The following is a 24,958-nucleotide window of genomic DNA, read 5'->3' on the forward strand; positions in this document are numbered from 1 at the left end:
TATATATATATATATATATATATATATATATATATATATATATATATATATATATATATATATATATATATATATATAGTGCAACTTTTTTGGTTTGTTTCATTTTCTTAAGTCTGGTCCGTGGCAACGTCATGGAAGTTTTTTAATAATTAAAGGAAGTATCCAGAAGTTTCCAGAAGTTTCCAGAAGCATGCAGAAGCTCCCAGAAGTTTCCAGAAGAAGCATCCAGTAGCATCCAGAAATATCCAGACACATTCAGAAGCATCCAGACGCATCCAGAAGCTTCCAGAAGCATCGAAAAGAAGCATCTAGAATCTTCCAGAACAGGTTCACACAGGTTTATTTTACTATATAAGAGACATGTAAATCGACATGTAATTCAGTCAGTAAATGGAAGTCAATCAGTCAGTATTATCAAGACAGTTTATCGAAGTGAGTTTTATCAAAGTGTTTTATCGAAGAACATCAATACAAGAAGTGAAATACAACAAGTGTTTCATTACATCAATACAGTCCACATCCAACCAAGCCGTTGTGTTCCATAGAGCATTATTTTATCATCACAAGGTAAATGTAACACGATAAGCCTTGAGAAGCGTGATTATTTATTTTTATTATTTTTATAACTTCAAGTGCAAAAATGGCTTCCGACAGACTTGGATTGAAACTAAAGAGGAAAATTATTGGCGATTACGTATGTGGAATGTCACAAAAAAAGTATTTGTGATAAATATCGCGTTAAAAAATGGACCGTATCAAGACTGTGTTCCAAATATTGTTCTACGGAGAAGTTGGCAGCAGATAACAAAGGTGGAAGACCGCGTTCCACCACTACTAGAGAGGATTCTATGATCATCAGATCCATCAAGAAGGATCCCTGGATATCAGACGACGTGCTGTTGAAGCCAGATTGTTTTCTCGACGCCCTGCAAAGAAACCGCTGATTTCACTAAAAAACCAGAAGAAAAGACTCCTGTTTGCTACATCTCATATTGACTGGAATGTGCAGAAATGGCGAACTGTCCTGTTCAGTGATGAATCAAAGTTTAACATCATTGGGAGCGATGGCATTTGCTGTGTATGTCGACCGGCCGGAAAACGCCTCGATTTATGTTACTGCCATAAGCCCGTGAAGCATGGTGGAGGCAATGTAATGGTCTGGGGGTGTTTTTCTGCTAACGGTCTAGGTCCAATACATCGAAACGATGGAATAATGGACCGTTTCATGTATAAAAATATCCTGAAAGATGTTATGTTACCTCATGCTGAATGGAATATGCCAATAAAATGGGTTTTTCAGCAAGACAACAATCCGAAACACACTGCAAAAGTAGTCAAGCAGTGGTTTCAAGACAACCACCTATCAGTGATGGATTGGCCGCCTCAATCTGGATCTCAACCCTATCGAGAACCTGTGGGAGATCGTCAACCGCAGAATTAATTGTGAAGGTGTTCGTAATAAAGATCAACTGTTTGAACAAATCCAAAAGGCCTGGGCAGCGATTCCACAAAGTTTCATTGATCACCTGATCGAATCTATGCCTCGAAGATGCAAGTCTGTGATCGACAACGAAGGATTCGCCACGAAATATTGATAGCGAAATACAGCTTGGTTAACATTTTGTCGAGTTACAATTGTTTGGTTTAGAAGGAAATCAACTTTTTTTAATACTTTTGATTAATTTATTAATTTTCGTGTACAAATAATGAACTTTGTGATGAATAAAAGTTGAAGAACTTCGTCTCTAAACAGTTACATAGTTATTTCTCTAAATTGAAAAAAAACAGCACTTTTATATAAAGAAACTAAAGTAGCTTTTTTTGGTTGCACTCGTTTTGTCCGATACTGTATATATATATATATATATATATATATATATATATATATATATATATATATATATATACAGTAATAAACTAATAACCAATAATTATAGTATATTCATTTATAATTTTTAGTTGTAGGTAATGAAAAAAAAAATTTATTACTTTTACAACTCTCTGATACTCACTGATAAAGGACCTACACTAATACAATATTGGCAGTTGGCACCTATTTTTTTATAGAAATAAAATTAATACAAAACATTATAATTGAAAAAAAAATATTAAGAACTTAAACAAACTTCAAGTGACTTATCAAGTACACTAAACTAATACATTAAAAAAATTAAAACAGTATAAGATATAATAATTGAAAAAAAAAATGTTATTATATTATTAAAATATTACAACATAATAAAATTAAAAACTGTTTAATGAATCACAATATTAATCACTCTTACTTAAGTCTGGGTCATATGAAGCATCTTTATTTTGATCGTCCTTTAAATTTTTATAAAATTCATGATCGGTATTAATGGTATTAATATAATTAAAGTCAATTAAATCTTTTTATTTTAGTCTTTCTTTTTCAATTAAATCTTTTGATTTTAGTCTTTTAGTCTATCTTTTTATTTTAATGGTAGTAAGTCAATTAAATCTTTTCATTTTCTTTTGGTATGGGTAATGGCCCATCATAAGCTAGATCTAATGATATAATATTTGCCATATTTTTTGATCCTCTTCTAATCATATTTAAATTTTTAAACTCCTCTTCTTCACTTAGACTATTTTATACAATAGCTTACCCAACATTGATGAAATCAATGTTGGGTAAGCTATTGTATAAAATGAAACATCATGCTAAATAAACTTATTGCCATCTTCATTAGTCTTTCTCATGATTAAAGGGCCTTTTACAATCTTACCAAAGTCATATATTTCACTTTGTTTTATTTCATCTACATGAAATGGTTTTTTTTTGTTAGTACAACTTATCAATGTAGCCCGATCCCTTGGATGAGCTACAATGGTTTCTGACTTTTTTGTTTTTGTTTTTCAATAAGTGAATGATCACAATCAGACTCCATATGTGTATGCCCTGGCTCCAAAAATTTGTGATTGATTTCTTGTAACGTTTTCTTTTTTTGATAACAGAGCAAAGAACATACTGACCATGTGGTAGCGATTCCACGGCTTGACAAAAAACATTTGACGTTTGACAAAAAACACGTAATTTTCATAAACTTTGCTCTGTTATATCTTTTTGTATGGTTAAGCCATTGCTTTGAGGTTTTTTGCATCAGTTAGTGTTACTCAATCTCTTTCCAACCATATATAGAAAGACTAAGCTTTGTATGGCTTCATTTATATATTGCCCATATCTTGAGACCACTTTTCATAAAAAAACTTGCCGCAGGAACGTTTTTTTAAAAGAAGCTTTTGAAGGTAAGGATTCCTAAGATCTTAAACACATCTAATTTTTATGAAACTTTCCATATTTATTAAGAAAAGGAAGAGGAATCTAATGGAATCTGGACGTTTTTTAACATTTATACAAAAAATTTTAGTTCTCAGCATTTCAAGGTTGATTTATATAGAAAAAAAAGTGTTTTTGAAAAACGTCCAGGTGGAAATTGCAAGTTTAGCCTTTCCTCTATTTAAAACAAGTACTTACTTAAGTTTACCTAAAGAATTGGTACTTAGGATTTGCATATATAAATTATGTGTATATATTTATGCTTTTGTTCGCGTATTTAATGACGTTATCTGTTTTGATTTTTGCGTTTGTTTTGGTTAGATTATGAAAATTAAATTGAAAGTGAAAGTATAATTCTTAAAATTTTAATCAAATGAAAATACATCTTTTACTTTTTTCCAGGTAAAAGGTCTGCATTCTTCAAGAAAGTTAAAATCTTGATTTTTACTATTTTAACTACAGGTTGCTTTTATTTAAACTGTTTTTTTCAAAACAAAAACCTAAAAATAGTATTCAACAAAAGCTTATGAAAATGGAGTTGTGTAAGAAATTATTTCTTTTTATATTTATTTGCCTCTATTTGTTTGTTGATTAAATACTATGAACTCTTGTAATAATTATTTTAATTTCTTTTTTTTAAGTGTTGACATTAACAATAGTCTCACCAAAATGGTTGCTCCATCTATAAGTCAAGAAAGTAAGTCAAAATTATAAATTAGGAATACTGTAGCACAAATTTTTTTCATTTAATAATTATATTTATTGAAACCAAAATAATCCACCCCTTATTTTTCTTGATATCACTTAAATTAAGTTTAGCTTTAATTTTAGTCTGACAATTTGCCATCAATTTTTAAGTTTTTAAAAGATGCTCCAGAACAATGAGCAAATACAATAAAATGTTTATCAGACATCAGACAAAATAATGAAAGACAAGAAATGTTGTTAACATTAAAACAAAAGGTCAGATTAGAGGGTGACACTAGATTATTAATGGAAACTAGAAAAATAATAAGAGCAGGCACATCAAAGGGAGGGGTTCCAAAGTTTTTAGGAAAAAGAATTAAACATAAAATGGTAGATGAAGGTGGCAAGGATGTATGGTATTCAGGGCTCGTAGTAAGTGTTTTAGATGACAATGAACTTGATGATGAATGATTTGAGGATAAATACAATATTGAGTTAATCAAAGAGTGGAGGATGAAATGTGTTGTGATAGAGGGAAAGGCTGATGGTTATGCGGAGGGCGAAGTTCGAAAAAAACAAAAATGTTGTTAATATTGTTTTTGATGCAATTCAACTTCAATTTATTGCATTTATGTTTGCTATTATTATTATTCAATTTAATGTCTTTATGTTAGTAATCTGTTTGGTCATCTGGAGTTGTGTTTGCGCACCCACAATTCTTTATATGTATATTTGATTTCTGTTGGACCTCTGCAGCCATGACAACATACTGGTAAGTTATGATTTCTATTTTTGCGCTGATGTACCATTAATATATGTATCCTTGTGTTTAGGTATTTGTGAGTCATTATATGTATATTTTTGTAGGTGCATCTACAAGTCATAATATGAATACCTGTGTTCTGTTCACCTCTGCAGCGGTGTTGATCTACTGATAAGTAATTATTTGTATGTTTGTGTTTACGCACCCGTAAGTCACTATATGTATGTTTGTGTTTATGTACTCGTCAGTCATTATGTGTATGTTTGTGTTCTGTTGGATCTCTGGAGCGGTGTTGACGTGTTTCACTATATGTATGTTTGTGTTTATGTACTCGTCAGTCATTATGTGTATGTTTGTGTTCTGCTGGACCTCTGGAGCGGTGTTGACGCACCCGCAAGTCTCTATATGTATGTATGTGTTTATGTACCGGTTAGTCATTATGTGTATGTTTATGTTCTGTTGGACTTCTGGAGCGGTGTTGACGCACCCGTAAGTCACTATATGTATGTATGCGTTATGTTGGAATTATATGTATATCTGTGTTCTCTGGCACAGCATTCATGCACGCGTAAGTCATTATATGTATATTTATGTTTTGTTAAAGATAAAAAAAGTTTTTAGACCATGAAGGAACATATACAGTATTAAGATGATGAATGTTTAGTCACACAAATAAGAATTTTTGTAGCACTTAGGGACAGTCACAGTAAAAGGATGAGACCTAATTGAATGATAAGTAATACAAGAATGAATTTTAGCAGATGGCATAAGAGACACTAGCTCCTTAAAACATCACCCTTTGTAGTATTTGTAGAAAAGAGTAAGAGAAGCAACACTATGACATTGCGACAATAGTTGGCTACAGCGGCAGGTCTTGGTATTCTATAATTATTTTTATTTTTAATTTTTGTTAATAAACTTGTGTCACCCTCTAATCTGAGGTTTTGTTAACAACATTTCTCTTTTATTTTTGATTTTTTTTTTTTTTCGAAATTTATTTGTCTTTACAACTTTATTACAATTTTAGTCACATTAAAAGGATGAGACTTAATTGAATGACAAGTAACACAACAATGAATTTTGTATATGGTACAAGAGATGCTAGCTCTTTAGAGCAGTGATCATTATAATATTTATGGAAAAGAGGCAGAGAAGCAACATTACAATGATGTGATAATGGTTGGAGGTTGGCTGCAAGAGCAGGTCCAACTATGTTTAGAATGCATTTTTGAACCTTGTCTTAAAGAGAAAGGGCATTATTGGAAGATCCGCCCTAGATAGGTAAACAGTATTCCATACTAGGAAGGATTTGAGATTTATAGAAATAAAGAATAAAATCCAGAGTAAGAAAGTGTTGAGCTTGATAAAGAGATGCAACCTTAGCAGATGCTAATTTTGCAATGGATTTGATATACAGTTTCCAAGAAAGATTGGAAGTAAGAGTTTATCCTAGAAGACGAAGGGTAGATGACTCATGGAGTATATTACTGTTAATAAATATAGGAAGATCTAGATTATGGCGATAACGATTAGCTGAAAAAAATTAAGTTTTCTTTGAGTTAAAGTTCACCAGCCACTGTGAGCCTAATGCTGTAGCAGAAGTGAGATCCTTTTTAAGCTCAAATACCCCCTTCAAGCAATCAGAGAGTGTTGCGTTCTTATCAAGGCAGGAATAAATGGTAGTATCAGCTGTAAAATGAGGCGATTGAAATCCATAGTGATGATTAGAAAGTAAGTTATTAGATTTGAGAGGAGAGCATAAGTGTTTGTTAATTAAAGACTCAAAACCCTTGCTTATAATTTGACCAATTAGAAAGTCATCATTAGCAATTTTCAAAATTAAATCTGAAGGTAAAAAACAGTAATTTGATTGGGAACAATTTCGCTATTGTGGATAGAAGTAGGGGTAGAGCAAGCATCAGAAGGTAACTACTTTTAAAGTTGGAAGTTACAGGAAGAGCCAAGACGAAGTTTATATAGATAGATAACAATTAACAGACGACTTAAAAAATTGCAAAAAGATGGGTAAGTCCATCATGCCAGACTTTATCGAAAGCCTTTGATATCCAGAGCAGTAGAATTTGCCTAAACACCTCAATGTAATGCTATGTAGTACCATTCTGTAACAGTTAGCAAGTCAGTTCTAAAACAAGATGATTGAAATCCATTTGTTTCTTATGTCATCTGCAAAATAAGCCACCTTTAAGCTTTTCAGGATGATCACTAGTTTTGGTTAAAAGTTAACCCATTACTTAGTGACACTAGTGTGATTTAGGAGCGTTTAGTGCCACAGGGTCTGTGTGTTTTGTGATTGTGATGTTATTGTTGTGATGTTTTATGTTGATAGACAACTTGGCTTACCTTATCGATGGTGTCTATTGTTAAAAATGATTATTAGTTTGTTTCGTTACTGAAACTTGCAACTTCCAATCATTCCCTAAAAGCCAAGAAATAAGTTTTAGAAAAAAAACATTTTTCTATCTTATTTTCATTTTTTTTATCTTAGGCGTTTTCATAGGTTCACATAAGCAATCTTAAAGAGTAAGTTTCTTATTTTATACTTATTTAGTTTTAAATGTTTTTAATTTATATATTTTTAAAATGAATTAACAAAATATTTTTAACACGTTATTGTGTATCTGTGTTTCTAATAATAATATTTTTACATTTTTAGATATAATTTCTGTTGTTATACCTGCCAATTGCAGTTGTAAATACTCTAAATTTCAGAAAGTTCGTTTGCTGTAAGTTATTTTCATTAAAAATTAAATTTTAACTTTATTAAAGAATCTTCTGTCTGTTAAATATGTTATTCTGAATAATTTCGACAGATTTTAATGCCCTTTTGCAGTAATTTACTGACCGGTCTGTAAATTATACAATAATTTCAAAATGAAGTATGATTTGGATTCCATGATTCCTTTATGCATATTTGTATGGTGTAATTATAATATAACCCCAAATTTTATTTTCCAAAACTAAGTAAATAAGTGAAAACCATCAGTCTGTAAAATAGTTAATTCTGGTTAATCTCGTCAGATGAATAAAAATGTGATCATTATGGAAAATTTCGAATCAATTTTAATAACGGTTGAAAAATATCAAATATATTCAAAATCGGTATGCCCAGTTAGTTTGTGCAGCCCTTTTGCAGTAATTTACTGACCGGTCTGTAAATTATACAATGATTTCAAAATGATGTACTATTTGGATTCCATGGTTCCTTTATGCACATTTGTATGGTGTTATTATAATATAACCCCAAATTTTATTTTCTAAAACTAAGTAAATAAATGAAAACCCTCAGTCTGTAAAATAGATGATTCTGGTAAATCTCGTCAGTTGAACAAATAAATTTTGGGGTATTTTATTTTCTTATAGTTCACTATGGAAAATTTAAAGTCAAATTTAATAATGGTTTAAAAGTTATTCTAAAGTCAATATGACACCAAAACTAAGTAAATAAGTTAAAACCCACAGTCTGTAAAATAGACAAATCTGGACAATCCCGACTGAATTAAATAAAAATATTTTGGTATTTTATTTTCTTATAGTTGGTGAATCAATATCGAAAATTTCAAGTCAAATGTAATAACGGTTCAAGAGTTATTCAAGAGTCAATAAGACACCAAAACTAAGTAAATAAGTAAAAACCCTCAGTCTGTAAAATAGACACTTCTGGGCAATCCCGACAGAATTAAAAATTTTTTTTTTTTGTATTTTAGTTAATTTCAGCATTTTGTTCCATTTCAATTCTCATTTTAAACAAATCACATTTGTGACAGCTTTTTTTTTATGCTTGTTATGTGTAATTTTTTGGAATTTATTTTAGAAGTGTTATTTCTTTCCTCTCTAAATATTGTAGCTATTATTATATTATCATTAACTTGGTTTAATTCTTTTGATCTAATTATAAGTTTTCTTTCCTAAATATATTTTTTATTGAATCGATGCTTTTTCTTTTCTTCTTTTTTTTTTTATTGTTATTACGGTACAATCTCTCTAATTCGAATCTCCATAATTAGAAAACCTCCATATTTCGATTAAATGCAAAGCCACCGTGAAAAGCGCTGAAAAAAGTCTTACGTTTAACTTTCTATAATTCAAATCTCTATAATTCGAAAACCTCCACAATTCGAATGGATTTTTAGACCCGTCAATAAGATTCTCTCTGTAAATCGAAATTTTTTAACTTCTGACGTGTAAAAAGCTCGTTAAACCGTCAAAATCTTTTTTCAAATTTCGAAAGTTCACATTATTTTGATGTTCAGCTACTCGTGTTGTTATCTTTTTCTTGGTTTCACCAACATAAATTTATGTTAGCGCTTTTAAAAGCGCAATATGTACATTCAAGTTGGTAAACACCCGGGTAAACACACGGGAATGTGTTTAAAGATAGCTTTGACTTATTTTGGCACAAGATGTGTTAGAGAAATTTTTCCAAAACGAAAAACCGTTTTAATGCCAATTTTTCGAAGTTTACGTCCAAGATTAAAACTTAATTTAGGAACCCATGGAAATATTATGGTATTATTTGCGTTGACTTGTTGACAGTTTTTGGTTGGGATGGTTTGTAATGTGATAAAAATAATCTTTAGTGCAAGAAACAAACTGAACAATCACGTCTTGTGCGGTTGAAACAGTTCATTGACAAATGCCAAAAGTATTGGCACTAATCCGAAGGAAATCAATTGTCTTTTAAACAAATAGTAAATATGTAAATACTAAATGGTCATTTTATTGTGTAGTTAAACGAGTATCATTTGAATAATTAGGTTTAGGACTATCAGCAGAATCTTTATTAGCTTATAGCTTTAGAAAATACACTTTTGTTATTCATATATTTCTATATTCATATATTCATATATTTTCCAATAAGTTTCAGGAACGTCTGACCAAATCATATTTTGATACCATAATTCAGTTCTATTTATACCATAAAGTTGTATAATGAGTGTTCTTATCGAACTGTTATTCAATTTGTTTCTCCGCGCAGCAATCTTGTCTGCTTTGAGTCATGTTTTGGGGTTAAAAAATTGAAAGAGGCTTGTAACCACAAAAAGTGTCCCTCTCGGCCTTAGGAAGGTGAATAACATTAAAAAAAAAAGTTGCCAACACTATTAGGCTTATATGAATAAACATTCATTAAAAATACTGCGTAGCAAATTCTTTACTCATTGTGCTGTTGAAACTCTATTCAAAATATTTTTTTTAAAACAAACTTCTCTATTTGTTTTATTAACCCTAAAAAACTTCCGTTATTTTGTTCACTTAAGTTAATATTTATCATTCTAAAAGCCTATTATGTTTAGTCAAAATGATGTTGCTGTTGATTAGTTCAAAAGTATTTTTTTTGACATGTTGTTTCATTTTTAATACTCTTTGCATTCATTGTCAATGGTATTACTGAGTTTGTGTTCTTTTTTTAATTCTAAGCCAAGTTGTTAGCTACTAAAATAATTAGATTATCTTACAAGAATTTTTTCTTTTACTCAAATAAAAGTAACCATTAAACTTCTGGTATTTAAAGTTAACGGATCAACTGTCAAAAAATCAAGTTTTGTAGAAATTAAACGCAAACCGTACACAGAAACCATGAACGCAAAATGTATGCATTTTTGAGTAAATTAACCTCTTAGTTATTTGCCAAATTTTATTTATGGTACTTTGTTCATTATTTTTTGAGAAAAATAAAGTTCCTTTAAAAGTGTACTCATTGAAGAGTGAGAAAGAGAGGAGGTCATTGAAAATTGAATTTTTCCGGTGCTTTGGAATTTTTAATTCAAAAAAACTAAATTTTTGCTTGTGTAACCATGTTATAATTTTGACTAGTCCTGATATTGTTTTAGATTCAAATAAAAAAAACAACACGTCGGTATAAAGATTGTTATGCAAATAACAATCTTTATACCGACGATTATATATATATATATATATATATATATATATATATATATATATATATATATATATATATATATATATATATATATATATATATATATATATGTATGTATATATATATATATACATATATATATATATATATACATATATATATATATATGTATATATATATATATGTATATATATATATATATATACATGTATATATATATATATGTATATATATATAAGTATATATATAATTTTAGGTCTTTGTACGATGTCAAAACATGTGAAAATCCACCCTTTATTAATAGAAAAGAAGATGTCAACAAAGAACAAGTTCTTCTGTCAACCTGTGTTCAACAGCAAGTAAAACAGTCCGTAAGTAATTTCGCTGATGAAAACCAGGAGATTGACCTTGTTAGGTTTCGAAGGCGACACCTTACATTGCCAAACGATTTGCAACTTGTAACACCAAGTCCAATACCAATATCACAACAAAAGTATAATGATCTATTGGCATTACTACCATATGTTCCTACAGTTTGCCATAACTTTTATAAAATCTTAAAGCATACTAGTAATACCACTAGTGAGTACCCTGAAGGAGACTTACGTGATGATGACTGAGTTTTTTGCATCTAAAATACCATTTTAGTTGAATACATAGATGTATTATTTGTATTTGTAAAGAGAATTATAAATAAAATAGTTAAATACATTTTGTAAGTCAAAAAGTATTGTGTTTGTTATTGAATACCCCACATTAGGTCTTATAGTACAATAACTTTATTAGAGGGATACAACACCATGTCCATTAAAAAGTGAAAAAAAACTGTAAAAAAGGTTTTTATTTTATTTTATAACAACTGCATGATGTAAATAACAATAAATAGAATGTTCTGGTAAACTATTGTTTCAACATCTCAATAAATAGCTGTGCCAATAACACTTTTTGTTAAAAAAAAGTTTAAAACTCCTCTCCTGTAAAGTTGTGAAAATGGACATAGTGTTGTATCCCTCCGAGGTACAGTTATATATATATATATATATATATATAAATATATATATATATATATATATATATATATATATATATATATATATATATATATATATATATAAATATATATATATATATATAATATATATATATATATATATATATATATATATATATATATATATATATATATATATATATATATATATATATATATATATATATATATATATATATATATATATATATATATATATATATATATATATATATATATATATATATATATATGGTGTAACTCAATAAACTGAGAGTGAAATCTTGTAGATTTTTGTTCTATAACACCTATGTTCTAATTACTAAGCAAATTTTTTTTGTTAAATTCAATTAAATTTGTTTGTGCATTTTCCACTATTCCACAATAGTGGCTTATTGCAGAAAGCCACTACTAAAAACTAGTTTTTTTCTCAGAATGTATTTAAGAGTGCAACTTTTAAGCCTAACACAAACCTGAAAATTCAAAACTATTTTGAAAAAAGATAGTTTTGGAAAACGGTTTTAAAGTTTTAATGCTTTTAAGTATATATTCTTTTCTTTCTTCAAATATTTATTCTTCTTACACTTTCATTTAATACTTTAACACAAACTTTAGTAGACTTTAGAAACATCCTTCTTTTATGAAACCACATACATACATACATACATACATACATACATACATTTAAATGTTTTATGCTTTATAACCTACACCTTTACAAAATAACATTATCTTTAAAAGACGCATAGACTATCATTAAATGCGGGTCCATTTATCATCAAATGACATTTTCTAAAGAAATAAAAAATAAAAATGTTTATTAGCAAAATTATATATTATGTTATACTATATATATATATATATATATATATATATATATATATATATATATATATATATATATATATATATATATATATATATATATATATATATATATATATGAATACATATATATATATATATATATATATATATATATATATATATATATATATATATATATATATATATATATATATATATATATATATATATATATATATATATATATATATTGTTGACAATACAAATAGCACATTTTCATTAACTTTTTGATATCAAGTTTTATGTTTTTATAGTAATTGCTGTTATTTTTTATAGCATCAACAATGTTTACTTTTTTGAACGGAACTATTCATTAGACATTTATAATTATTAAAGTCGCTTGTTTTAGCATTTTAGCGGTCGCGTTAAAATTTTTTAGGTAATTTTAAATAGCGCACATTTACTTTTTCTTATAAAAAATCCAAATTTCTTGTATTATATAACAACAAAAAAAGAAAAAAATGACGCTCATCATTATGCTCAGTATTTTAAGGATGCACTTGTAATTCATTTTGCCAAGATCATGTTCTTTTAACGATGAGACGAGGTTAACATGGAACAGATGTCTTTCGAGGACAAGTACTGGCATTTCGAGATCAAGAATTGAACTACTCTGATATAGCTCGAAGATTGGGTTGTTTGGTTGTCGTAAAAAAAGTTGTCAGTACTATGAATTTATTTAAAAGTACTAAAACGCGTCTCGCAAACGAAAAACCACCCCCAGAGAAGACGCAGTCATTGTCAATATCGCTAAGCTAAATCCTTTTGTTGGCGCACCAATTATTAGAGATCAAATTGCTCGAAATTTTATAAGTCAATTTGTCTGTCAGCACTATCAAAAGTTGCTTATGTGAAAATAGGCTATTTGGAAGAGTTGCCCGAAAAAAACCTTAGGTCTCAAAACCGCAATCTCGTCGTCAGTCGTTTGAAGTTTGCAAAACAGTACATACACATACAGTTACGTTTTCGCTTAAAAAAAAATTTAAATCTCAAAAACACTGATCTCTGGAAAATATATCATTACATATTAAACATCAAGCTGTGCTATTTATCTTGTCGCCACTGTATATATACATACACACATAAGGGTGTCCCAAAAAAAAAAAAAAAAAAGGCTATAGCCTCAAGTGTTTGGGATTTGGTCTGTAGAAAATGAAAATACCCATATGTTATGGTTCATTTAGTCAATAATACTAGATGTATATTTTGAAAATTTGAGTATAACAATTTTTTTCGTATTTTTGTTACTTTCGTTTTTGTAATAATTGTCATGAAAAAAGCATTGTTGTTAAAATCATTCAGAAAGATTTATTAGACAAGCTTAAGAATATTTATAAATTTTTCTAATAGATTAACTTGTTAAATAATTTTAATCAGTGCAGAAGTGTTCACAATATCAATTTTTATTTGTTTTTAACGCGGAATGTTCAAAAACGAAAATAAAGCATGGTGCAAAGAAAAAATACAGCTGCTCTATTAGTCCTAGAAGAACTGTTTACCTTCTTAATTATCCTATAAACAAATTGCCCACAAACCAACTACCTTCTGTGGGAAACGTGTTGAGATATTACCTATTTTTAAACTCTGAAAAAAGCAACAGATTCAGGCCGTCAAAGTTTCACACTGCGTGTCCACAAAAACAACTTGGATTTGAACGTGTGTGTTTTAAAGGAGTTTGTTATTTCTGTATGGATCAAAGCAGGTTTTGGAGATTATATTCAGAAAGGAGCTCAAGTAAGGTAATTATTAACCTTTAAAATAATGATTATTTTTTCATTTAGTACTCATTTTTTGTTAGCTTAACTGTAAATGTTATTAGTAAAATAATTTTTTTCATTATTTATTTAGGAACAAATTTAAGAAGTTCATTAAAAAATACGCTAAAATGGTAAAAATGGAATCACTAGAGTTTAAGGATAAAACAAAACATAACATTCTAATAGAAGAATTTAAATTTGAGTTAATGTTTTTAATATTTCAGAAATGGATTTTGAGCAGAAAATCAGAGCATCTAATAATGATCTAAAAGTAGTTGAAAATGATCTAGAATTTTATATATTATACTTATTGCACACAGTTATGTTCATAGCACACAATCTGTGGTTAGGAGCTTTAAAATCAATTTAAAAATAAACTTTTATATTGCTATCTCTTGAATTTTTTTATTTAATTTAAGTATTAATAATAACACCTACTTGTGCATTTAGCGTTGCAACCATTACAGTAATTCGAGATGCATTTAAAACCAGAGGTGCAATTATGATTTAAACAGGGATCTATTAGGCAAGCACTGTTAACACAAGCTAAAAGAAAAAGAAAAGTGAAATTTAAAGTAAATTGAAATCTGTTTTGATTATTTTCTTTAGTAAAAAAACACTTACGCTTGCACACTGCGTTGCAACCGTTACAGTAATTTGAGATACATTGTGAACCAGCAGGACAAGAATGAAATTTGCAAGGGTCAACAAAACAATTAAAAATTTTACAAGCTAAAATAAAAAAAGTTAAAAAAAGATAAAAGATTTTAATAAGAAAAAGTAATAAGAAAATTAATAGTTTTTGAGCATTATTACACTGTTTACACATATTAACAAAACGTTATAATTAAAAGTAGTAAATCAAAAAAAAATTCTTTTTTCAAATCCATGCTTTATGCAAGCAGAATTCTATTGGGCCTAGAAATTCTTTTTTTGTTATCTTTTGTAGAAGGAAAAATTACTGTTACCTTTTTAAATTTTTTTTTTTATTAATTCAGTGTTCTTATGGGGAAATACAAATTAAATTTTTGTTAACTTAATTAACTTTCTTTGGTCAAATTTTTCCATTTCCTTGTATTGTCATCGAAAATGATTAAGTGTGCAAAATTTGAGCAAAATTGGTTGAGAAAAAAGCTTTCAAAAATTGATTTCAAATTTTGTGGCACACAAACATATATATATATAGAAAGTAACCTTATATAAAGCATGGAAGAAAAAGTAGCGCGTTTTAAATTTTTGTTTTTTAACTTAATAACGTAAGACTTAAAAAACAATAGGTTTTGAATCGCTGCGCTTTAATGTCTTCGAAACTGCAAATAATTTGCAAATCAACGATTTTTGTGACGTAATACGCAATTCATATCAAATAAATAAAATGTATGGGGAAATACAAATTAAATTTTTGTTAACTTAATTAACTTTCTTTGGTCAAATTTTTCCATTTCCTTGTATTGTCATCGAAAATGATTAAGTGTGCAAAATTTGAGCAAAATTGGTTGAGAAAAAAGCTTTCAAAAATTGATTTCAAATTTTGTGGCACACAAACATATATATATAGAAAGTAACCTTATATAAAGCATGGAAAAAACAAACATAATTTCCAATAAAAGTACCCACGTTTGCACACTGCGTTACAACCATTACAATAATTTGGTATACATTGAGAACCAGCAGAACATTCATGAAATTTGCAGGGATTAACTAAACAGTTAACTGGATCACAAGCTAAAAAAAAATTTAAAATTTTTAAAGAGGAATTTAAAAAAACGAGACATCAAAGCTCACAAAGCTACTAAAAAAGTTTAAATGTATTTAGAAACAAAATGGATTATAGTAAATAAAATTTAATTAAAAATCAAAACTTAATGTAAAATATTGGTAAAGTTCTTAAAATAACCTAAAAAAATAAGGTAAAAAAAGTAAAAGAGAAAAAAAAGTTGTTTATCAAAACAAAATAGATAATAGTGCTGTTGAAAAAAAAGTTTAAACTTTGAAAGAATGATATTAGCAAACAAAAACCATGGCACATGGAAGATTCAGATCAACTTAGTTCTTTAAACTATAATAATCCGATTAATCAGTTACAACTTTTTTTACACCGCCTAATTCATCTAGTAAAACAACCAGGCTAGTTATATATATTTATAGTTAATAGAAATGTGTGGCAAGAAGTTCAATTATTTAGTGTTAAGATATTGTATGAGTCGTATTTTTAAGGAAAATCTTTAACTTCAAGTTAAAAACAATACCATTTGTACAGGTACTATTGATTGTGCACTGTTGCATAAATCTTGCCATTTCTAATTTTGACCAATAACTTCTCAGTTTTGTATGTTTACACAATTTATTGTTACATTTTCTATGCTCACAAGAGACCATCAAATTTATTAATTTTATTTGTTATGTTTCTGCTAAACAATACCTGAAACCTAAAATATGAATTTAAGGAAAAGTATAAGTCAACTAGAGTAGTTTAAAATATTCAAGTTGTTAAAAAACCTATTTAAGAATAAATATTAAAAAAAAAGAAAATATTTAAAAATTCGTATACAGACACACATTAAATAAGTCAAAAATAAGTAAGCATAATTAGATAAGGAAATAAATAAACTTTAATGTTAATAATATTGATAGTTTTTTGTCTAGGTCTGCTTGTCTTTTTATGCATTTAGCCTGGTCTTGTTACAATGACTTTTTTTTCTAATAAATGGCACTTTTAATAATGACCATATAGATAGCATCCTGCCAAGTTCTTAACTATACCCAAGATTTTTAAAGTATAATGGTAAGTGACCATCTGAATTTGTTGTCAATCAAGAAACTTATGTGAATTATAAAGAAATGAAAAGCTACCGAAATTTAACGGTTTTAAAGTTCATAACGTAAATTTTACGTGTTACAACCCGGACTTCAAAGTTATTAACGCTAATTTATGCTTATAGTTTATGCTAATTTTTTTATTTTTTAATTTGGGTTGGTCAGTTAAATATTGATAGTGACTAAACAGTATTTAAAAAAACAAGAAATGTAATTAAACGAAAATCATTATTATTTTTTGTTGCTTTTTTTCCAATACAATACCTACGTTTGCATTCTGCGTTACAACCATTACAATAATTTGGTATACATTGAGATCCGGCGGGACATTTGTGAAATATGCAGGGATTAACCAAACAGTTAACTGGTTTACAAACTAAAATAAATTTTAAATTGTTAAATATAGACATTTAAAAAGTTAGGAATCACATATCCGCTATATATGTATATATATATATATATATATATATATATATATATATATATATATATATATATATATATATATATATATATATATATATATATATATATATATATAATATATAATATATATATACACACATATATATAGAGAGAGTAAAGAAGGGTAATTTCGGCGTATTAAGCTATTTTGTTGATTATAGACAATGGTTGCTTTAATAACGTTAAAAAATCATGCATATCGATGCCCTGCAGATATATCTATTAAATGCGGTAGTGGTGTAGTGGTAAAGCGCTCGCTTCATAAGCAAGAGGTTCCGGGTTCGATATATCCACTATTATGTAGCCTCCTCATCTGTAGTGGCCTTCTCGGAGGAGGTGAATAACAAAAAAAAATAATAGTAGTTAAAAAATTGTTTCAAATTTACAAAGTTTTATGCAAAATTTGTTTTACAAAATACTCAAAAAAACGACGAAATTAGCGACCTAGTATGGTAATCTCGGCACAATGATACGGTAAATTTGGCATACTTAAGAAAATAAGGACGTTTGTTAAAAACACATTAATATAATTAAAATATTATAAACAGCTATGAATCTGTACTGTATAAAGTAATTGTCTCTTAAATGGAATTTGTTTCACCAAATTGGCATTTAATTAAGGGCGTTGCAATTGCAAAGAATAATAATTTTTGAACCACCTATTTTATTAAAGTATGAATATATCACTCAAGACAGAAACTTTAGAAAAATGTGCTTCCAAATTAAAATTATAAATAAAATGATTACTAATTTCTATGATTTCAATGATTATTTCTAAATTCTGTTTAAATAAGAATTCATGTTTATAAGCTATGATGAAGTTAATAAAATAATATTTTACATAACTTTAATAGTTAAACATAGAAAAATAAAATACAAAATTCAAAGAAAACTTTATAAAAAGAGATTTATTTAAGAAAGTTAAAAAACAGTTGAAAAAAAATTTGAACTATTATTTTAAGAAACTTTTTTTTAGGTTAATAAAACAACAGAAAAATTATCATTTTGCTTGATTTAAAAAAAATTACATTTGTGTTTTAAATAAATGCTGGAAGATGGTAAAAATAATACATCTTTTAAAATGATTTACCTTTTTGAGAAGCAATAACATATTCTGTGACAAAATCAATATGATCTAAATCTTTAGCAGAGTCTAACCCATTGTCGAGGGTAGGGTGCATTTCAGAGGTAATATTTTGTTTTGAAATTTTTGATACAACATACAAGTGATCAGTAGCCTAAGCTGCAGCAAAGTCTTCTTCAGTAAACACATTACTATCAAATGGATATATTCCACATTTTTTAAACCCTGACTGACAATTTTGAACAGTTGCAGCTTTTCCATAAGCTATTCCGAATAATACACTAACCTCTAATTCAGTTACAGGACGACCTGGATGGTGATGAAGCCAAGTACCAACTTCTTGATCATAGAATATTTTGAGGCTTTTAAAAAAATGAAACATCAAATGGTAGCAGTTTGTGCGTGCAGTTGGATTGCAGTGATAATATAATAACTTTTGTCTCGCAAGCTTTTATAATAACACTAAGATTTTTTTTATGACTTAAATGTCCATCTAAAATTAAAAGAAATGGTTGGTTTCTTTACTGTGGCTGGACTGCTTTTATAAAATGATCAAACCATTTTTCAAACAAATCAGTTGTTATCCACCCATTTTTGCTGCCGCCAGAAATAGAACCAACTGGGGCTTTATCTAAAAATTTAGTTCTTACTCGAATACGTGGATTAATCAACATTGGAAGGACAAAAACTACGCTTGCTGATTGGCAACAAACTATTGTGATTGTTTTTCCTCTATGGGAGCTTGTTAAGCCATAAACTCTATGTTTTCCCTTCAGGGCAACCGCTTTTCCTGGTTTATGGCACATAGACAATCCAGATTCGTCTGGATTTTCTATGTGCCATAAACCAGGAAAAGCTGTTGGACTTATGTTGAATAAGTTTGATGGTGGAATAATCTGCATTCCGTTAGCATTAAACATTATTTTTTCTAGTTCATAATAAAAACGATTAACTTTTATTCTATTAAATCAATGGCTCGATGTAATGATGTTGATTCAGCAACTCTCATGGAGAGTTTATTATGATGTTTCAAAAAAAAAACCTAAACCATTCTTTTCCTGTTGACTTAGTTGCACTATTAAACTTGTGAATAATCCCATTTTCTTCACAAAACTGAAATATCATTTGTTTCACATATTTTGGAGACAGACCAAATAATCTCTGTGACATGGTCAGAAGAACTTCTACAAGCTCTTTTTCTTGAAAAGCTGAAAGTGTTGTTGGGTGTCCTGCACTTAACAAACGCTCGTTTTATATAGTTATGTAGTATTTGCCTTGGTATTTTATATTGTTTAGCAGCAGAATATTTCGAGCAACCATCAACTAAAACTGCATTTACTGCTAGTTTTAACGATTCATTTAACCAATTACCATATTTTACACGTTTTGAACCCATTACATGATGCTGTAAAATAATGTTTATATATATATATATATATTTATATACACACACATATATATATATTTGTATTTATATACACACATATATATATATATATATATATATATATATATATATATATATATATATATATTTATATACACATATATATATTTATATATATATATATATATATATATATTTATATACACACACATATATATATATATATTTATATACACACACACATATATATATATATATATATATATATATATATATATATATATATATATATATATATATATATATATATATATATATATATTTATATACACATATATATATGTATATATATATATATATATATTTATATACACACACATATATATATATATATATTTATATACACACACATATATATATATATATATATATATATATATATATATATATATATATATATATATATATATAAATATATATATATATATTTATATACACATATAAAAGGGTGTTTTTTTTAGAGGTATAGAACTTTAAATTGCAATAAAACAACGATGGGTTATTCGATTGACAAGAATTTTTTTTTATTAGAAAGATAATCTTGTGGCATTACATTTTAAATATAATTTCTGGCATATGACCGCCACGGCTGGCTCGGATGTAGTCCAATCTGGACGTCTAATTTTCGATGACTTTTTCCAACATTTGTGGCCGTATATCGGCAATAACACGGCGAATGTTGTCTTCCAAATGGTCAAGCGTTTGTGGCTTATCCGCATAGACCAATGACTTTACATAGCCCCACAGAAAGTAGTCTAGCGGTGTTAAATCACAAGATCTTGGAGGCCAATTCACAGGTCCAAAACGTGAAATTAGGCGGTCACCAAACGTGTCTTTCAATAAATCGATTGTGGCACGAGCTGTGTGACATGTTGCGCCGTCTTGTTGAAACCACAGCTCCTGGACATCATGGTTGTTCAATTCAGGAATGAAAAAGTTTGTAATCATGGCTCTATACCTATCACCATTGACTGTAACGTTCTGGCCATCATCATTTTTGAAGAAGTACGGACCAATGATTCCACCAGCCCATAAAGCGCACCAAACAGTCATTTTTTTTGGATGTAACGGTGTTTTGACATACACTTGAGTATTATCTTCACTCCAAATGCGGCAGTTTTGTTTGTTGACGTAACCATTCAACCAGAAGTGCGCTTCATCGCTAAAGAAAATTCGCTTATGAAAATCGGGAACAACGGCAATCTCGTTTTGGGCCCATTCGACGAATCTACGCCTTGCTTGATGATCGTTTGGCTTCAATTCTTGCACGAGTTGGATTTTGTAAGCACGCATACCATATGGAAGATTTTGCTTCCGCAAAATCTTCCATACAGTGGATGGACACAGATCTATTCCTGTGCTCGATGGCGGATAGACTCATTCGGGTCTTCCGCAATGCTACGCTCTACAGCAGCAATAGCTTCTTCTGTACGCACCGTACGGCGTCTCTGGGAATGCGAGTTATCAATAAGAGTAAACGTGGTGCGAAAACGTGCCATGGTTAATCGAATTAACTGCTCTGATGGATGATTTTGTCGAGGATAAAATGGACGTAGAGCGCGATACGTATTCCGCACAGAACCATTATTTTCGAAATAAAATTGAACTATTTGCAAGCGTTGTTCAGGCGTGAGTCTATTCATGATGAATTGCCAAACCAAACTGAGAATAAATCACTTGTCACCTGTTAAATCGGTCGCCATCTTGAACAGTAATGCCAACTTAAAGTTCTATACCTCTAAATAAAACACCCTTTATATATGTATATATATATATATATATATATATATATATATATATATATATATATATATATATATACATATTATACATTTATTACAAATATATTATTAATAATATTTTAATAACAAAATACACAATATAAATTAATTTTATGACATATAATATATATAATAATGTATATATATAACAAAATATATATGCAATAATTAAATGATTATATATATATATATATATACATATATATATATATATATATATATATATATATATAAATATATATATATATATATATATATATATATATATATATATATATATATATATATATATATATATATTATTGTATATAATAATTCATTAATTTATTATATACATATTATTAAATATGACATAAATTTAATTTATATTGTGGTGAACTATTATTATATTAAGTTTCACACAGACACTAACGAATACACTTTTTTACTAACTCGTTTATTATTATCTGAATTACTAAAGTCAACTTCTTCTATGCATAATATTTCAAACGCTTATTTCCATTTAAGTCTGGACGCTACGTGTAATTTTTTGTTGGAAATGAAGGGGACATTACAAAAACTAATTAAATAGTTTAAGGTTGATGTCTTGAGTGAGAAAAACTTTACGTGCCTTTCTAAAAGTGCTTAAAAGGTCAAATTTGGGCCCTTACTTGGTACTGATGACGTCACGCTAATCGTTTTTTCAAATATATATTTACGTTAAACGAAAGGTAAATTCTTCCTAAAATAAAATTTCGTGAATAGATTTTTAAGAGGGAAAATATTACAAGAGACAAAGTTCTTGATTGATGATTTCATTCATACATCAAGTATAAATACATTTTCGATTTTTTTGCATGCGTGTGTGTTTGTGTGCGTACATATATATATATATATATATATATATATATATATATATATATATATATATATATACATATATGTATATATATATATATATATATATATATACATAGCATATACAGTTTATGTATATACATATATATATATATAAGCATAACATATACAGTATATGTATATGTATATATACATAACGTATGCAGTATATGTATATATATATATATATATATATATATACATAGCATAAACAGTATATGTATATATATATATATATATATATATATTTATATATATATATATATATATATATATATATATATATATATATATATATATATATATATATATATATATATATATATATATATATATATATATATATATATATATATACATATACAGGGGCGCACAGTGTTTGGGTGATCTGGGTCAGTTTCCCCTAGGCAGCACGTATATGGGGCATCATTAGTGGACAAAAAATACTAGAAGTGTTTTATTATTCTTATTATTTTTATTTTAGTGATGCTAAGGTAGAGGCTTTCAGTAAATTTTTAATGATCTACCCCGGGTATCATGAAGTCTTTGTGTGAGCCCCTTTACATATATATATATATATATATATATATATATATATATATATATATATATATATATATATATATATATATATATATATATATATATAAATATAATAAATAGATATTCAAACAGTTTCAGAAAATCCTGAAATTGCATAGGAATGAGTCGAATAATATTCTGTTAAAGTGTCGTCCCAACCATTTGTGTTTTCACAAGACGAACAGTTGCACAAATTCGTACAATTCAATCAGTGTGATCGACAAAGACAAACCCGTGTTTCAAATTTTGACTTTTTACATGCACAGGAAATTAACTGTAAAACATCTTCTGGAGCAGGTGGAATGAGCATCCATTCAACCATAAGTTGATCAAGATTTACTATAACCTTTTCTTCCTTCTTGGCATTTCTGATCACGATTTATAGTTTGTTCAATCATGGCCTACTGTTATAATAACAGTAGGCTATGGTTCAATGCATTGGTCAGATGGAACTTTGTTAAACGTACCGCTCGTTCTTCTTACGGAGAAGTTTCCAGTCAAAAAGATAATAAATTATAAAGATTTAATTTGAAGCTATTTTTAAAACTAAAACTTGTAGAAATCCAAACAAAATAATTTGGAGTACAAGCTTACATAAGCTGTTAGTAAATACTTAGATGAGTTTTAGGAGTTTGCATAATTTCGGTCAAATAGAAAGTTAAAAAGCGAGAATAATTTGGACGATCATATGCATATAACTACGGTAGTATTTGGTGTGTTCCCTCTAAATGAAGAGTCCAGTTACCAACCTTCGTTGAAAGAAACAAAGCAAAAAAAAAATAATTAATATTTCAATAAGGGAAAACCAAAGAGCGAAAGTTGGTCCGGAAATATCAGTATCATTTAACATATTTGAGTAATTATCTAAAGTTTTGAAGAAATCGTCATCAAACAAGGATTTCAAATTGTCATAATTCGCCTAGAAATAATCAAAGTATGATTTTAATATCATCATTAAATTGAATTAACTATATAAACTGAATGCGGTAGTAGTGTAGTAATAGAGCACTTGCCTCATAAGCGAGAAGTTCCGAGTTTGATCCCCACCACGTCCCTGGTAGTACCGCGATCAACTTATTTCTCCGCACAGCAGCCTTGTTCGTCGAGGTTTGTGTTTCCGAGTTATAGAGTTGAGAGAAGGTTATAACCATAAAAGTAGCCTCCCCGACTGTAGTGGTCTTCTCGGTCTTGAGGAGGTGACAAAAAAAAAATTCACAGACATGAAGCATATTAAGGCAAACTTATTTACCTCCTTAACGGTTTACGAATTCAGGTGAGGAAGAGATGTGATTCAACGAGGAAAGATTATTTTCAACTAACCAACTTTCAAAATGTTTTATCCTCAGCTGAGTTTGTGCATTAAACAGATATTGAAAAATTCGAACGGCACGGTTATATTGCTTTCCCTTCAAAATACGCTCCAATGAACTTTTACCTAAAAAATAAATAAAAAATATCTTCAGCACTTTAACCACCTTCGGTCAAAAATAATCTGCTGGACTATTCGCTACATAACACAACACCAATAAAACCCAAGAAGGCAAAGAAACCACCCACCGGCTATATCAGCTTCAATTATCCAGTCTTGTAATCCGGCATCAT

At 28.3% G+C, this 24,958-nt stretch overlaps 2 protein-coding genes and 2 long non-coding RNA genes across 5 annotated transcripts in view; 1 reads left to right on the plus strand and 3 right to left on the minus strand.

Moving 5' to 3' along the window:
- Positions 1-24,958, minus strand: part of LOC100205615 (large ribosomal subunit protein eL28) — a 102,451-nt gene that overhangs the window by 25,352 nt on the left and 52,141 nt on the right. The window lies entirely within an intron of this gene.
- LOC136092124 (uncharacterized) lies at positions 1,939-11,377 on the plus strand. Its single transcript, XR_010644209.1, has 7 exons — positions 1,939-3,843; positions 3,943-3,998; positions 4,663-4,760; positions 4,856-4,926; positions 7,258-7,292; positions 7,426-7,495; positions 10,907-11,377. It is a non-coding gene; the product is annotated as an uncharacterized LOC136092124 (long non-coding RNA).
- LOC136092372 (uncharacterized) lies at positions 14,743-17,506 on the minus strand. The gene is made up of 4 exons (XR_010644375.1): positions 17,390-17,506; positions 15,922-16,029; positions 14,929-15,036; positions 14,743-14,850 (listed from the first exon to the last, which is right to left on the minus strand). It is a non-coding gene; the product is annotated as an uncharacterized LOC136092372 (long non-coding RNA).
- LOC136091973 (uncharacterized) lies at positions 20,736-21,410 on the minus strand. Its single transcript, XM_065819693.1, has one exon. It carries the CDS (start codon positions 21,408-21,410, stop codon positions 20,736-20,738), a length of 675 nt encoding a protein of 224 aa, XP_065675765.1.

This window comes from Hydra vulgaris, chromosome 15 (genome assembly GCF_038396675.1).
Source record: "Hydra vulgaris chromosome 15, alternate assembly HydraT2T_AEP".
NCBI classification, from domain to species: Eukaryota; Metazoa; Cnidaria; class Hydrozoa; order Anthoathecata; family Hydridae; genus Hydra; species Hydra vulgaris.

Coding starts and splice junctions, on each gene's coding strand:
- LOC136091973 (XM_065819693.1), bottom strand. CDS start 21,410: ATGCGTGCTTACAAAATCCAACTCGTGCAAGAATTGAAGCCAAACGAT.